The 17,857-nt window shown below is 38.1% G+C and overlaps 1 protein-coding gene across 1 annotated transcript in view; it reads right to left on the bottom strand.

Moving 5' to 3' along the window:
* Positions 1-633: 633 nt before the first annotated feature.
* The window catches only part of LOC118803202 (complement C3-like), a 60,576-nt gene continuing 43,352 nt past the window's right edge, over positions 634-17,857 (bottom strand). Inside the window, exons 30-41 of the mRNA XM_036563734.1 lie at positions 12,785-12,943; positions 11,893-11,952; positions 11,707-11,797; positions 11,532-11,580; positions 11,268-11,358; positions 8,106-8,195; positions 7,071-7,179; positions 5,681-5,776; positions 5,376-5,456; positions 4,902-4,985; positions 1,614-1,749; positions 634-1,467 (exon numbers count right to left, since the gene is read on the bottom strand). Coding sequence (XP_036419627.1) covers positions 1,326-1,467; positions 1,614-1,749; positions 4,902-4,985; positions 5,376-5,456; positions 5,681-5,776; positions 7,071-7,179; positions 8,106-8,195; positions 11,268-11,358; positions 11,532-11,580; positions 11,707-11,797; positions 11,893-11,952; positions 12,785-12,943 — 1,188 coding nt within the window. The 3' untranslated portion in view covers positions 634-1,325. The remainder of the gene's footprint in view (positions 1,468-1,613; positions 1,750-4,901; positions 4,986-5,375; positions 5,457-5,680; positions 5,777-7,070; positions 7,180-8,105; positions 8,196-11,267; positions 11,359-11,531; positions 11,581-11,706; positions 11,798-11,892; positions 11,953-12,784; positions 12,944-17,857) is intronic.

Below are 17,857 nucleotides of genomic sequence, written 5' to 3'. Positions count from 1 at the left end.
CCTAGACAGGTTAAAACATCATCGACTGTCTTTTTTTCAATGACCCATGTTGTCACTTCACTACTTAGACCTGAAATAGTAAATATATCTATAAAAAATTCTCTGCTCAGATAAACTTAAGTCGTTAACATAACTCTAACACAGGGCTACAGAAGCCATGCTAGTTCATCTTCATGAGTCTCACTGAAATATGACCATTTTTATATATATATATTAAATACCTTTTTTGCCACATGCTCAATTTGGACCTCATCCTGACTATGGTGTGCCGCCTGACGACTCCTGGAAAATCACAACCTGCTTCTTGCCTACCTAATCAGATTGTTTAATCACTTGGGTGTTTGCTTGAAGAAGACCAGAATGCTCCAATATATAATAGAAGCCTGAAAAATAAGTGTTTGGGCATTCCTCTCTTGTGTTATTTATCCCTAAAACAAAATCAATAAAAAAATACATTAATGAAAAGTTTTGCATTCATAGTAAAAGTATGGAATGACCATTGTTGGAAATGGCTGGGAGTCTTTGTTTCTGGCCTTCATTCTATCAGCAAAGTCAAATAATGTGCCAGTAAGAATTAACACATTGTGAAGCTGATTTAACAAATGATGTTAAGCAAGAAAATCCATGAAGACATTCTTTTTGGAAAGTTTATTTGATGTTTTCTATAGTAATTTACACCAGGTAAGACATCCTAAAATTCAATCAGTAACACTTTCTATGAATGTCACCTTTGTAAGCATCTATAAACACATTCATAACATGTTATAATGCATTCATAAGGCATTATAAACATGGCTATAAATATTTATAAAAATGCATTACACATTATAGCCATGCTTATTATGCATTATGAATTGTTAACATAATACATTATAAGTACTGATCATAACAAATTATAAGAGCTCATAAGTTGTATTTGTCTGCTCTAAGTAAAGTGAAGCGTACTGTACTAAAGCCTCCTCCAGTGTTAAGAGTGAGGCTTCAAGTTGAAGTATTTACTGAAGGATTTACTGAAACACTAAAACATACACAGTAAAGCACATTACAGGCTTCAAATGACAGAGTTTAAACTAGAGCTGCCATCAGTGTTTTACCCAATGTACACCACCATTAGCTTGGTATTTGTCTTTACGCTGGGACTGACTTCTTTGGCACTGACAGTATAACATTTTATCAACACTACTTATAATGCATTATAGTAACAATTCATATAGTGTTCAAGCATAAGAACCTTTTGCAATCATGCTAAAAGGAAAAGTAGAGGTAAGCTTTTTCTACATTTCTTAATTGGAAGAAATGACATCGCCTGACTATATCAGCAGTATTTATGTAGTACATCCCTTTGAGGAGAGAGTCTGAGTGAATTTAGTAAGTGCTTCATAACTGTTTTTGTATGTAGCACTTTCACCTTCTTGGCTTGTGGGCCAGTATTCAATCCACGTCTGCTCGCCCAGGATATACTGCAGCCTGGCAAAAGATATAACAACAGTGAGGACCCACAAAATTACCATCAACACCACACCAATTACAATACCTCACACAGTCAAACATACACACGCTAGTGCAAATCCACAGACATCTGAGATATTTCCTCACAAGTGCTCAAATGATACCTTCCGTTCATCTTTGGTAGGTCAACAGTTCGGCCCATGATGAGGTATGCCTTGCCTTCCTCAATTCCAAAAAGCTCTCTGCAGTTAGGGTGACCAATGAAGGTTCTCTCTTCTCCTTCCACACCTGCATCACTGCCTGCACAGCAAAACATAAACGTTAAGTCGGTTGTGCACTACATGGCTTGTTAGATCCACACAGATTACAAAAACGGACAGCAGCTCATACTTAACATAAATCTTTTTTGTAAACGTCAGTGTAAGTGTGCACACAAGATGATAAAGCAAAGTTTCAGCTATGAATAAGCAAAATCAAAATCTCAAATCTCACCATTACTGCAAACAAAGCTAACCCGGGCCTTCAGCTACCAAGTAAAACAGCTTAAAGCTTTTTCTTTTTAGCTTTTCACTGGATGCATTTATGGTGTTATTTGACTTTGACTTTTTATAGGCAAATATCTAATTGTAATATTTTATTTATAATTTCTTGTCCCATTTCATTATTACTTATTAATACTGAACTGAAAAAAACCTGTTACTGTGAACTGGCAGCTGACTTATGTTTGTAAAGAGACCACCTTGAGTTTTTGGTTATTAATAGACTGAGGTTACAACATCTTTTTTTCCCTCTCCTTGTCTGAATCACTCATTCAGGTGGGTCGATGTCTATCTGAGTCATAAAAGTCAAACATGTTTGAAAATCACGGTTGAAGATCAGAAGGTTAAAGGTTGATTGTCGAATCTTGCCAGAAGTGGACATGAGGGTTAAAATGGGGCTAAAAAATCATGTAGAGTACAACCAGCTTTAGTGCAGACATACATTATCCTATGAAACATACTGTAGACTTGTAGGAGCATAGACAGATATACAGTATGTAGCATAGCAACTTGTCTACATAGTTCATTTCAGGGCCTTCAGTTCATGCAGCACAGTCTGAAATCATATATCAATCATAGCATATGAATTATACATTTACGCCATGGATGGATGGATGGATAGATAGACAGAGAGACAGGTAGACAGATAGATACATAGATAGATAGATAGATAGATAGATAGATAGATAGATCACTTTGTTAATCCCAGAGAGAAATTCTTCTATTGCAGCAGCACAAAACACAGTAAAGAATGAACAGAAGCAAAGTATTGCCATACACTATTGTTATCCATTATTCATCTTATCATTTCTATGGAAAGTGAGAACATTTATATATGGATCATTCTACCGAATTGGTTCAAAGTCAGAGTTGAAAACATGTTTGAACTTTAACTGGCCTGGATGTGAGAATAAAATTCTTTTGCTTTATGTGACCCTGTGTGGGAGGTCAGGGCTAATCTGCTGTTCATTGGTTTTTGAATAATACTTTTGTATACAATATACATAAAGTATTTAGTTCATATAATTCCTCACTTCAGTGATCATATTCCTTAAGGTTACTGACTGTAATACATAAATAAAATCATGAATAAGGAAAAAAAAAAAAGCAAGACGTGTTGCCGCTTCACTACTCAGCTAAGGTTAGTAAATGATGTAACAAATAAATGAAAATATGTGAAATTATTCTCCTTGTGACCTGATGTCTCACCCTGTAGTCTCTGTTCAGATGAACTTGTGTAAACCGTTAAATGCATATGACACAGGACTGGAACAGACGCTGTGCTGGCTTATCTTCATGTGTAAATGTTAATCAACTTTGCTTCAGAATGTTTTATCAAGTGCTTAGATCGGTCTGCTAAGATACACTGCTGGGTCTGCATCTGGACTGCGGTCCACCAGTTGAGGGAGAATGGAATGGGTAAAGGTTTACCTTTTAAGTTTTTCAGTGTTCTTTAGGTTTTTAACATAAATCTTTTTGTTAAAAAAAAGTCAAGTCAAGTCAAAGTTTATTTATGTAGTGCTTTTTACAATGTGTTGTCACAAAACAGCTGTACAGATAAATGTGGGTCCCAGCCCCCATGAGCATCGCCAGTGGTGCCAGTGGCAAGGAAAAACTCGCTAAGAACAAGAGGAAGAAACCTTGAGAGGAACCAAGACTCAAAAGGGGAACCCATCTTCCTCTGGTCGACACCGGACAGCAAACATACATCATCTAAACCGCTTATCCTACTGGATCGCGGCAGGGTGCTGGAGCCCATCCCAACTGCCATTGGGTGGAAGCAGGACACACCTCGAACAGGTCGCCAGTCCATCGCAGGGCAGACAGACAGACACACACATGCATACACTTACTCACACCTAGGGGCAATTTAGCATGTCTAATTAGCTTAACTGCATGTTTTTGGACTGTGGGAGGAAACCGGAGTACCCGGAGGAAACCCACGCAGACACGGGGAGAACAGGCAAACTCCACACAGAAACGACCCCGGTCGGGAATCGAACCCAGGCCATTCTTGCTGTGAGCAAGCAGCAACAGCGCTACCCACTGCGCCACCGTGCTGCCCGGACAGCAAACAGCATTAGTATAAAGTATTAGAATACAAAATGGGCAAAACAGGTGGAGCAATGGTTAATTAGATAGTTTGAATTTATGAAGTTTGCACAGCGTTGTACAAATCATCGTTTTGTAGACATGAAAATAAAATGAAAAGTGGTTTACTGGGTGGCTATAAAAGGGAACTAAGTCATGGTTATAACTGTAATGGCTACACACTCAGAAAAAAAGCTATTGAAATATCACTGGGGCAGTACTCCTCTTGTCACTAGGGTGGGACCCGCAAGGGTACATCACCGCACCTTAAGTCTGGGAACATAACTGTGCCATAATCCACTGAAACGACATTTTCTAAGTTGCATTGACTCCACACACCCCATCACGTCTCCAGGCTTTTTATTTTATTGTTCTGTTTTAAAACGTCAGGTTATGAAGAGGAATAAACACACTTTTTCCATGGTAAAAACGTATTTAGGTACACATTATACGTTTTAAGGGTACATTTTTGTGTCTTTATTAACTCTTTTCTGACTCTAATTGCTTTGTGTAACTGAAGTTGCATGGAAATTTTGTTGCAGGCAACTTTCAACATGCAACTACTTGCATGAAAATTCAACTGTATAAAGCCAGCCTTAGTAAAAAAGGCCTATATTGACAGTTTCTTAGGTACACCTACCTTGTACCCACACTATCTGACTGCTTTATTTTTGTACTAGTTGTCTTTGCTTCCCCTGTGTAAGTGACCCAAAAGTGCCTAGTGTTTGATTCACTTCTGGCACAGATCAGGGTTAGCAAGACACTTCGTAGTTGAGTGATGATCACACAAACAAACAGTACAAAGGCGACCGGAAGTCATACCTTCTTTCAGAACCTGTTCAATCTTCATGGTGTAGTAGTCTGTGTATGGGCCCAGGTCAGCCTTCACAACTTTGACTCTGTAAACTGTAAAATGCACACATAAGCACAAGCTTCATTTAATTAAGTGACCCTTATTAGTCCCACAATGGGGAAATTTCACATCCGCATTTTACCCATCCATGCAGTGAAACACCACATGCACATTAGTAAAGGCACACTAGTGGGCAGCCCTATCCGCAGCACCTGGGGAGCAATTAGGGGTTAGGTGCCTTGCTCAAGGGCACCTCAGTCACGTACTGTCGGCTCAGGGGATCAAACCAGCGACCTTCTGGTCACAAGGCTGGTTCCCTAACCTCCAGCCCATGACTGCCCATATTCTTTGTTTTCAGTTATTAGTTATAATACAAACATTTGATTCATTATTACAACATGAAACATGAATGGAGAATTTCATTGTCAGTTCTAAGTCATTACCGTAATCCATGCCAAATTCACATGCTTTTTTCTTCCGATCTTCTGCTTCGATTTTCTCTTTCTTTTGGATGCTGCAGTTCTCTGTGGCAGAAGATATAATGTATTTGTCTCTCTTTTACATACAAAACTTCAAATATTAAACCAGTTTGATTATTTTGTTATTTATATGCTATAAGGAACACATTCACAATTTGAAATAAACATGTTGCATCAGCTTCTGAACATAATCATGGAATATGTCTGATTGCATTTTTTTTTTTAACTATTCATTTTGCTAGCATACTATTGGCTGCGAATACAAGTACCTTCAGCACAATGGCACAGACCCTCCTGATCATTGCACAGTCTGTTAAGTGTTCCATCCTTTTTCAAAGGGTGGTAGAACTTCACGCAGCGATCCCCTGTGGAAACACAAGCATTAATTTGTGTGTATGTGTCTGTATATTCATGTCTAACACTTTATTAGGAACTAATACTGGCTACTTTGCTTTAAGGGAGTCACACCCTGCCTGACTACTTTGCAGCATGGATTCAACAATGTGCGGTAAATATTCTTTTTAGATTCATGTAGTTGGTCTAGATTTGTCAGCTGCACATTCAAGCTGTAAATCTCTCATTCTACTTCATCCCCAGTGTGATCTGTTGGATTTATATCTGGTGACTGAGGAAGCCAGTGAAGTACACTGAGCTCACTGTTGGAACTAGTTAAAGGGATGCAGATGCAACAATATGCAGAGAGGGTTGTGGCACTTACAGCTGGGATAGGCCCCAGCACCCCACCATGACCCAGAAGGATAAGCGGTTTAGATGATGTATGTATGTATGTACATGATACACATATCAGGACATTTACCAGACCTGCCTCTAAGTATTAAGCATGGTGTCATCAAGCTGTGACAGCATCAGTGGGTAATTCGGCTCAGAAAATCACCTAAAATCCTGATATTATTGCTCTGCTGTTTGGCCTTCATATTCCAACGAAGGGTTAAAACAGCGACATGATTCAAACATCACATCACTCAAGAGCTCATAAGTCGTATTTGTCCGCTCTAAGTAAAGTGAAGCGTACTGTACTAAAGCCTCCTCCAGTGTTAAGAGTGAGGTTGAAGTTGAAGTATTTACTGAAGGATTTACTGAAACACTAAAACATACATAATAAAGCACAATACAGGCTTCAAATGTCAGAGTTTAAACTAGTGCTGCCATCAGTGTTTTACCCAATGAGGGAAAGCCTGGTATTTGTCTTTACTTTACGCTCTCCAAGCTGGGACTGACTTCTTTGGCACTGAAATTATAACATGTTATTATCACTATTTATAATGCATTATATTAACAATTAATAATGTATAATAAACATGGCTATAAAGTGTAATTCAGTGTAATTCTTTTTTATAAATATTTTTAACCACGTTTATAATGCCTTATTAATACATTATAACATGTTATAAATGTGTTTGTAGATGCTTACAAATGCGACATTCATAGAAAGTGTTACCAATGCTTCTTAGCAGCTGTAAAACTGTACCTAGAGATGGGATGCAGAGTAGTTTCAACATCAAAGCCTACTTTTACATCATCATCTTAAGCTAGGTGGTTCAATTGAACTCAACCATTTTAAAGCTTACTTAAGAAATAATGTCAGATCAGTATTGGAAAAGAAAAAATAGCATCATGCCATCTCTACTGTTAACTTACGTGGAGAGTAGTACTCATACACCGTGATGGCAGCGGGTTGAAGCATAGCCACTTCATTGATCTTGTGCACTCTGAAAGCAATCCTGTCTTTGGTTGGAGCCTGAGATATCTGGTAAGATGCAACAAATATCCTAATACATTTTCAGTGCAGTTAAAAGGAAATATAGTGTAAAATATAAACATCCAGCAAACTTTGAATGAAAAAATAAGATAATGAGAAATATATATATATAAAAAAAAGAAAACATAGAGCATGCAGAGAACTGTCTGAGCATGGCCTAATGTTCTAATCCTTCTTTACAGGCCCTACAGCTAATTTATTTAGACAAGGAGGGGGGAAAGAAATTGCTGAGGGTACACAAGTATATTTGACAGCAGAAGCTTTCTTCTGACAAAACTACCAAACAACTTGTAATTATGTAGGTGGTTTCTGGTTGTAGTTTGGGAGACGTTCTGACCCCTAATGTTGGATCTCTGGAGATTCTTTGGTGACACAAATCATCTTCCACACCATCCCTGGGGCCAGAATTAATTTAGCCAGAGCAGGGCTTGGCTAGTAAGAAAGTGTCTGTTCCAACTCTAGCTAGATGGCTGTGGCCCAGCACTCAGTCACTGATTCAGGTCTAGTGCCCTGAATCACCAGCAGCACCACAGTAATGTTGTAAAGGAGATCACTGTTGGAAAGGTTTGTTGTCAAAATGCAAGGCTAACTGCTTATCATCAATTTCTGGTTAGTAGAATGTGTTACAGTTAATGCCTGGGTTAACAGCTTTATGGACAACTGAACCAACCTTACTCTTAGTTCAAACTGACAAGAGGGGAAATTTTCTGAGAAATCAAAGAGAGTGAGACTGAAGAAATGCAAGAAGTGACAGAAGTGTTGTGATAGGTGAGATCACATTTTATGCAAATTTTAAGATTAGGACTGCCCAAAAAAGGGATCAGTTATGACAAAGTATATGCAGACATTCACCAGTTAGTAATATTAACTATAAGGAATAAATGAGTCTGCCAATTGTTCGTCTTCATATGTACCTTATCTAGGTAGAGGATGAGGGAACCTCGTTCTGAGAGCTGTTTATCTATCTCAAACTTCTGAATATATTGGTCACTCCCAGTGGTTAGCTGTTATGAACACAAAAAAAGTGCACAAAACATTAGCAAATGGGCAAAAATCCTTGTGGTAAGAATAGAATAATATATTTGAAATTACACTTGCACTAATGTTTGAGCACACCTGCTGGAAAAGACTTTACATACTTAGCAATACAAAGTTAGCAATATATGTAGATTTACAGTACATGAGACTAAACTTCACATTAAAGTAAAATTAAAATTGTAACTTTTATCTCAATAGAAAAACATTGGTCATGTCTTACCAGACTTATAGAGGATATGGGCGTTACCCTAATCTCTCATTGCTTTCAATTAGCATTTTATTGACATTTACAAGATATCTACATTTTTTAACTCAATGAAGTTATAATGTCCTTACATACAAACACAACTCCCATGTAATAAAACAACTGATAATAGACACAGTATATAGACAGAAGTATTGGGACACCTACACATTACACCTACAGGAGCTATTATGAATCCCATTCTAAATCCATAGGCATTAATATGGAGTTGGTCCCCCTTTGCAGCTATGTTTTCACTGCTTCAGAGTCCAGTGGCGCCATGCTTTACACCACTGCACCTGATGCTTGGTATTGTGCATTTTGAAATTAGGTTTGTGTGTAGCTGCTCGTCCATGGAAACCCATTTTGTGAAGCTCCTAATGTGCAGTTCTTTTGCTGATTTTGCTTCCAGAGGCAATATGAAGCTTGTTAGTGAGTGATTCAACAGAGGATAGGCCCTGTGTGCTTCAGAACTCTCCGGCCCCACTCTGTGAGTTTGTGTGATCTACTGATTCCTGGCTGAGCTGTTGTTGCTCCTAAGTACTGCCATTTCACATTAATAGCACTTACAGTTGAGAGGGGCAGATCTAACAGGACAGAAATTTCACAAACTGATTGAGGCAGAGGGGGCATCATATGACAGTGCCATGTTTAAACTCCCTGAGCTCATCAGTACAACCCATTCTACTGCCATTGTTTTTCTATGGAGGCTGCAAGGCTATATGCTTAATTGTATCCACATTTTAGTAATGGTTGTGGCTAAAACACCTGAACTCAAGGTGTGTCTCAATGCTGTTGTCTATACAGTGTACATTTAAATCTAAAGCTTAAGTAATAAAGTATGAAGAAATCGTGAAATTCTAATGCACAAGCTTCAAATGTTGCTCAACGAAAAGCGATCATTCCAACAGAATTCCGCTATATGACCTAGAGAAAAACCTCCTGTCTTCAAAGAAAACATCAGGAATCAAGTTCAGATGCTGGACAAAACCGATAGAAAGCCAAAAGAGCCTAGGATGGAACTAAAAATGTCCTCAAAGATATGTGATGGATGACACAGTGGAAATGCAAAATAGAACAACAAAGCCAAACTACACTAAAGTGTGAATTCCACAGAGCTGCCAGGAATGACAACGACCAGTACAACATCTATAAAATATTGAAAATAGAAACAACCATGGAAAAAACAGGTTGCTTTACAGAAAATGTTGAGGTTTTAAACAAATTATGGAAACAACAAATCTGGAAAACTGCTCAATGGTGACAGATTTAAAGAGTTCATTTTATATCTGAATATCAAAAAAAGGAAACGAATGTATGGTAGTTAAAGGATTGTCAAGATCATTCAACACAGATTCGAGCCTCACTTTGACAGAGACCTGTCAGACATCCAAGCAAGATTCAGGAAAAGACAGAGGAACAAGAGATGCTATTGCTGGTCTGTGCTGTAAATTTAAAATTTGAAAAGCTGCACAAACACAAAAAGATGCCTGCGGATCTTAAAAATGGAAATCGGTTTAATGAGAGAGTTATCAGTACAAAAATCAAGGTGAAACAAAACCTCAGGGCAAATCCAACATCGTACTCCAAAAACCAAGCATGAGTCAAAAACTGGAATAAACAAAACATACAAGCAGACAGAGCAGAAGGGCAAATCCAAAAGAGCAAAATCCAAAAAAACAGGCAAAAGGCTCAAGGCACAAGTACAGAAAACAGAGAAATACCACTCAGTAGTCCAAATGAATGGCAATACCTCCCAACGAGGAGAACAAACCGAGGACTATTTAAGTTCTGAGACAAGTGAATTGCATTAGAATTCTGGTGACTGAGAACGAGGCAGTTGCGTGTGACTGGAGGAATTGTGTTTCAAATTGATGATGTCATCGGGACTGGAATTATGGGAAATGTCCTGGAGCATGCTAGGCAAGGGAGGAAAACCCAGAAGTGTGACAACAAGCATTTTATTGACTAGATCAAAGCTTTCAACCGCATCAATCATGTAAAAATAGAGGGATGTGCTCAGTAAAATGGTTATACTAGAGCATCTCTTCATTCTAATGAGGAAACTCTGCATTGATTATGAAGCCAGAGTCAGGACAGAAAATGTACAGTCTAGTTTCACATTGACAAAGGGGTAAGACAAGGCAGCCCACTATCCCCATACTTGTTGTTTCCCCATACTTGAAACAATTTTCCGATGTATTGATGCATCTCTACAAAGAAAGATTAGAATTGTCCAAGCTGTGGTCTTTTCTGTGGTTCTTTATGGATGTGAATGCTGGGTGATCAAAAAGTAGGACAGGAAAAATACTGATGCCTTTGAACACTGAGAGTTGTAAAGGCTTTTGAAAGTACCCTTGGCAACAAAGGAATAAAAAAAAATGGATCTTTGAACAAATCAAACTATCCAAAACCCAGATAACCAAATAAAAGCTCTTATGTTGGACATGCTTCAGGAAGAACCAGTTCATTGGAAAAGACATGTTCAGAACAGTTAAAAGTAAAAGAGGAAGAGGACAGTCAGCAATAAGATGGATGGAGACAATCAGACAATTCATGTACAAGCCATTAAGAAGCCTAAAGACCCAAACAGATGACAGAGTATTCAGAAGAAACAATATCCGTATGGCCACTAGAAGTTGGAATCGATTTGATGGCATTTAAGAATAGCTATAATAAGTACATTAAATGCATCACTTAAATTACATAATTATTAGTTTCTGGAATATTTATTTTAATGTCCCACTAGGTTTTAAAATGTTAGTGATATATCATCTGCCATATATTTCCTTACATCACTGAGATCAGTTTCATCCACCACAAATCCTGTCAGCAGGCCAATATCCAAAATAGACATAGCGGCATCTCTGGTTTGACTCTTATAGCTGTACAGATGAATAAAAAAATCATTTAATTTAATTCATTTTATTTATACATTAGTACAGTCCTTAAACATACAACTAACAAATACATAATCTGAAATATCAAATCTGATGAACCTAAAGTACAAAATAGATGCAGTGAACTGTATGTGCAATCCATATTGTGATATACTCACGAGGTTTCAATGGTAAGCAGATAACTTTCTTTAGCTCCAGTATATTTAACTGAAAGGAGATGAACATTCAAGTACATTACAGCAACAATCGTTACCATGTCTCAAATTCACACTCTTGTCACAACTAGAAATAAAGTTGCTCATAGAGGCACATTTGAGTCATGATGAATCTTACCATCACGTTGTTTCTGCATCTGAACAGTGAGATCAAACATTTTGCAGTCACTTTCCCTCTCCATTGGTCTAGCATAGTACAGTGTTGTTACCTATTGAAAGGATATTTATTACAAATAAACAAATTTAACAATAAATACAAAATCTTAAGACAAACAAGACTCATGTAGTATGTGTGAATACTCACTTTGAGAGATCCCACACCAGTCCCCTTAGCAGTAACATTAAATTCCTGCTTGAGCTTAACCTATGGATGCACATCATTCAATCTTAATATTTTCAGAGTTAAACACAAAGGCTTGGATAAACTGAAATAGAGGTCTGGAAGTATATCAGTATCTTGCTTTCAGATAAAGTCTTTTCTGCTGAGTGTGCTGCTGTCACTGCCCTGATGGGATGACTGACAGGTTGGGAAGTCCATAAAAATGAAAATGCAATCAGGCTGAATGCATTTTCAAAGGCATTTTGCCACAGAATGAGTACAGTAGTTGAGAATAATGTAACTGCAAAAAGAGTTTTGCCCTTGTTCGAGCGTAGTGTTCTGCAATGTAAATGCATTATTAGAGAATCAAAAGGCATATAAGATCAATTACATTTTAACTAGCACTTTGATAAAATTAATGCAGAACCACTTTCAGCATAAATATGCAGTTCTGAAAATACATTTAAATCAATAATTTAAATAAACTACACATAAATCATGAAAATCTTTGTACAAATTAAATTTCAAAACTGGCATGCCAAATGGCAAATTGAAATCACAGTATTGAATTAGAATTTACATTTTGAGCTATTGAATATATGAATGGGAAATTTAAATTCAGACAAATACACTGGCAATTTTACATATTACATTTTAATTTTGATACTGATATGCTTCCATACAGGAGTAGAATTTATTTGAATATATATGTAGAATTTGCCACCTTCTTAAAAGGCTTAAACTTTAACTGAAATTCATGCCATCAGATATGTTTTTTTCAGATTAAGTCTAATCTCAAACACAAGGCAAAGCAACAATCATGATCAAAGACAAAAAAGGAAAAATGTGGTTTAATATAATTGTTGAGAAATTTAACCTTCTCTGAACGGGTGAGGTGTGAGGTGTCCCTTTTGAAAATCCATCTGTTGGATTTGCTTCTTTCACTCACAGCCACCTCCACGTCCAAGTCCACATCTTGAAGTTTCTTCACTCGCTTGTAGTACTCAGCCACAGATTGGAAGACCATGATAGTTGCCTGGGTGACAAATAATATGCAAAGATGGGACTAAATACTGTCTCAGAGGATTGTATACATTCTTGCTTTTGAGGTTTTGTATAAGTTAAATGGAAACAAGTCTCAGTTCTTTCATGAGCCCTATTTGGATGGGATTAACTTTACTGTACCCTCCACAAATAATGGCACCCCTGTAAAACATGAACAGGCTGTACAATATTTATTGCTTATGCTTTTGATCTTTCACTTAAAATATTTACAAAGTCTAAACTTTTTTTTTGTAAAAAAAAATCAAATCTGTATGCGTCACAGTTGTTGACATCCCTTCATTTAATACTTTGTATAGCCTACTTTTGCAAAAATAATAGCTGGATTTTCTTCTACAATGCATAATAAGGCTGGAGAACACATGATTAAGGATCTGAGCCCATTCCGCCATACAGAACCTCTCCAGATCCCTTCAATTCTGATGTCCACATCCTCTTAAGCTCATCCCACATGTTTTTCTATGGGGATAAGTTCAGAGGACTGGATAGCTATGACAAAACCTTAATTCTTTGTTCAGTGAACCATTTTTGTGTTGACTGATCATTGTCCTGCTGGAAAATCTAATCTATGGTGCAGTTTAAGCTTCCTGGCTGAGGCAGTCAACTTTTGCTTTAATATCAGCTGCATACTTCACAGTGGGGATACCTTTCTCCTTGGCTATATCTGTGTCTGCACCAAACTCATTTCTGCTGTTTGCTGCCCAAAACCTCTATTTTGGTTTTGTCAGACCCTAGAATATGGAAGATTCAGTGACATCTGGTAAACTGTGGGATCTTGAGTTTGTTGATCCTTGACAGCAGAAGATTTCTTCTGGCAACCCCCAAACAACCTGTGGTTATATGGGTGGTACTTAATTGTAGTTTGGCCGACGTTCTGACCCCAAGGCTAACTAATGTCTGCAATTCCTTGTCTGTTATCCATGGAAATTCTTCATCCACTCAAACCATCCTCCTCACTGTGTGTGGGTTCAGTATAAACATATGTCCTTTTTCCCAGAATATTATTAACATTTCCAGTTGTTTTAATCTTCATAATTTTTGCCATGCTAGTGGGAATGGGTATTTTCAACTGTTTAGCTATGAATAAAGCTGTTTTCTTATTTGCGCAGCTAAACAAACTTTTGTCACACATAAGTGCTGTATTCTCTGGTCTTTCTCATAGTAGTGGATGACTTAGGGAATTTGGCACCTCACATATATACCCTGGTGAACCAGAAAGTCATATTTTATGATTTGAGTGTGCCTAATTGCTCAAGTGAACTTTATAATAAAAAAAAATGACAGGGAAACATACTTCAATTAAATTTCACTCACAGAATATACAATTGTGGCAAACATATATTTGAGAACCATTTATTTCACCAGAAGATGTCAGTTTTTCTTCATTGCTTGTACTAAAGGTAAGATTTTTGTTAATATTTTGACTCAAAGATCAAAAGGATCAAGACAAAAAAGTTCAGCTAGGAATTCTGCTCAATCTGCAAACGTTTTTGAGACATTTTGGAAGTTCAACTCTACACATATTATCCAGATGGCAATCAAAAAACAGCTACTAACAGAAACTAAAACATCTATGGGAGGCATGCAACCTATTTGAGCCTTCAACATACTGAGACTTTGCAAATAACTTAAAGAACTTAACAACGATAACTCAAGAACTGGAAGCATATTAGTCAACCAGTTTTAGAAGGCCACTAAGATTGTCCACTAGGCACTGAAAGTTGACAGTTATTTTAGAGCCAGAGAATGAGCGACATAATTGCACAGTTTAAAGTTATTTCATAACATGCAACATGTGTTCACAATCTTCAATTGTTTGCAAAGTAAACTTTATGAAGTAGTCCTGCGATTGTCATTCAGTCACTTTGAATTTGATCATGAAATAAATTTTGCAGACTATAGGTGAGTAATTATCCAAAAATTTGCTAAAAAGTACTATTTTGTAAGTAAAATCAAGCTAAACTAAAAAATCTGCTTTTTATTTGCCATGATTTCAATCACAACTATATGCACCATGGCACATACAAGATGAGGCACCCAGTGCGCACAAATAGTGCAGTTTCACATTGAAAACAATAGAAAAAAGTGCTGCAAAAATCAGTTCTGGAGTGTATAGCAGTTGTAGTCCTTCAGGTCATGTAAACAGTAGAGAACAAATCCAGATGTTTGTGGACAAGGATATACAAAATGCCCAAAGGTTGTTTAACTTAAGGCTGTATTGCAATGTAATGTCAGCAATGATTTAGGATATTACAGTTTGCTTGCTGAAAAAAGCCTTCCCTCTGGATTTCAGCCTATATATTATAGATTGATAGATATTTTTATCTTTTCTTCTGAAATCAAACCTACAGCGCCCTGTGTGAAAAAGTGTGGTCATTATCCACAAATTGCGAAAACATGGAACAGTGGTGAACCTTCCCAGGAGTGGGTATTAGACTTGGTTATTTATGTATTTATTTATTAAGAAAAAAATGATAAAAAATGAATATTATATATCTGTGAGAGGCAAAAGTATGTGAAACATTAAGATTAGCAGATAATTTGAAGGTCAGTTGTTTTCAATGGGATTGCAGATTGCAGTCAGGTGTGAGTGACTACCCTATTTTATTTAAAGAACAGGGATCTATCACAGTCTGGTTGTCACAACACGTTTGTGCAAGTGTATCATGGCATGAACAAAGGAGATTTCTGAGGACCTCAGAAGAAGAGTTGATGATGCACATCAGGCTGGATATATAGAGTTTGTACACCCCCAATCCACAGTTAGACAGATTGGATACAATTTCAAGATCATTGTTATGCTCTGAAGGAGTGGTCAACCAACAAAGATCACGCCAAGAGCAAAGCATGTAATGGTCTGTGAGGTCACAAAGGAATCTAGGGTAACTCCCAAGCAACTAAAGGCCTGTCTCACCGTGGCTACTGTTAATGTTCATGAGTCCACCATCAGGAGAACACTGAACAACAATGGTGTATGTGGCACGGTTGCAAGGATAAAACCACTGCTTTCCATAAAGAACATTGTCGCCCATCTGCGGTTTGCAAAAGATCACATGGACAAGCCAGAAGGCTACTGGGACAATGTTTAGTGGACGGATGAGACCAAAATAGATCATTTTCGTTTAAATCCCTTTTTGTTTATCCCTTCTTTAAAATACACAGTGCTGGTAGTATTATGGTTTGGGTCTATTTTGCTGCATCTGGGCCAGGACATCTTGTCATGGAAGAATGAACTTCGAATTATACCAGCAAATTCTAGATGAAAATGTCAGGACATCTGTCTGTGAGCTGAAACTCAAGAGAACGTGGGCCATGCAGTAAGACAACGAACCTAAACACACAAGTCATTCTACCAATAAATGGTTAAAGACGAATGAAGTTAATGTTTTGGAATGGACAAGTCAAAGTCCTGACCTTAATCTTATAGAAATGATGTGGAAGGACCTGAAGCAGCAGATCATGGGAGGAAACCCACCAACATAACATAGTTGAAGCTGTTTTGTACAGAGGGATGGGCTAAAATTTCACCATGCCGATGTGCAGGACTAATCAACAGTTACTGCCACCATTTAGTTGCAGTTATTGCTGCACAAGGGGGGTCACACCTGATACTGAAAGCAAAGGTTCACATACTTTCGCCACTCACAGATATACACTAATCATCAAAAAATAGTTGCACCCAGAAGAAACTCTTGGATTGAAATGCTATTCGGAAGCAGTGTCTCTCAGTATGGCGTTGGGCCGCCATGTTTGCTAATACAACATGCCAGGCACCACGGCATGGAGTTGTAGAGGTTCCTAATGGTGTCCTATGATAATCCATCCCATGTAGCTTGAATATTCTCACACAGCTTCTGCAGATTTTGCGGTAGGGGTGGAGTGTTTTATAGCGCGTCCAATAACATCCCACACATTTTTAATCGGGGATAGGTGTGCTGCAAAGGCAGGGCTACTGGTTTCAGGACCTCATTAATGTAACATTGAGCTGTCAAAGTGCCTGTAATGAAAACCAAAGGTGATCTGGCATCATATGAAATTGCACCCCCACATCAAGACACCAGGCCTTCTGTACGTGTGACAACAAACCGTTCAACTTGGCACTGACCACAATGCCTCCACACATGGATACGTTGGTGGTCTCCACCAAGATGAAAATGGGACTTGTCATTGAAGTTGACCTGCTGCCATTCTGAGTCACTCGATGACAGTCTGGCATGACACCAGTAGAGTCTTTGGCGACACTGACATGGTGCTAAGGGCAGTCATTGTAATGGTCTGCAAGCATGCGGTTCTGTATCGTGCAGCCATCTGCTAATGGTGCTTGCACTAACAGGATGACTCACGGAGGGTATCACTGCTCGTTGAATGTCAGCAATCATGGCTGTTGTATCACTTTGCACATGTTGGAAAATCCATCCGTTCTCCCTCTCTGTGTTCGTGTAGGTTGCCCAGATCCTTTTATGTCCCTAGTGTATGCCTTCTTCTATACACTGCTGCCAACAGCATGCTAAAGTAAAGTAATGTCCGCATGTCCAGTATGGCGCGCAATATGTCGATAAGACCATCCCACTTCCCGGAGCCCTACAATGCAACCCCTTTTAAACTCTTTCAACTGCTCTATTTGTTTTCACGAGTCAGAATGGAAAGCAGGTGCAACAGGGTGACCTTATATATTCAGTCAGGTACAGCGATAAGTCTTGTCCTTGCTTACATCACATGCATGGCCGAGCATGACACTTGAATCACTCACATCTCTCATAATGTACTTATTGTGCCATGGATTACCGCGGGATGGACCTAGGTAAGCAAAATTGTTTTCTCACGCCATAATCACAGCACTGATTTTTTGCCTTTGAAAGAGGAAATAAAACAAACACACTGAAGGAAA

Source organism: Colossoma macropomum, unplaced genomic scaffold (genome assembly GCF_904425465.1).
Source record: "Colossoma macropomum unplaced genomic scaffold, Colossoma_macropomum, whole genome shotgun sequence".
Classification (NCBI taxonomy): domain Eukaryota; kingdom Metazoa; phylum Chordata; class Actinopteri; order Characiformes; family Serrasalmidae; genus Colossoma; species Colossoma macropomum.
This window is presented reverse-complemented; position numbering and strand designations above follow the sequence as displayed.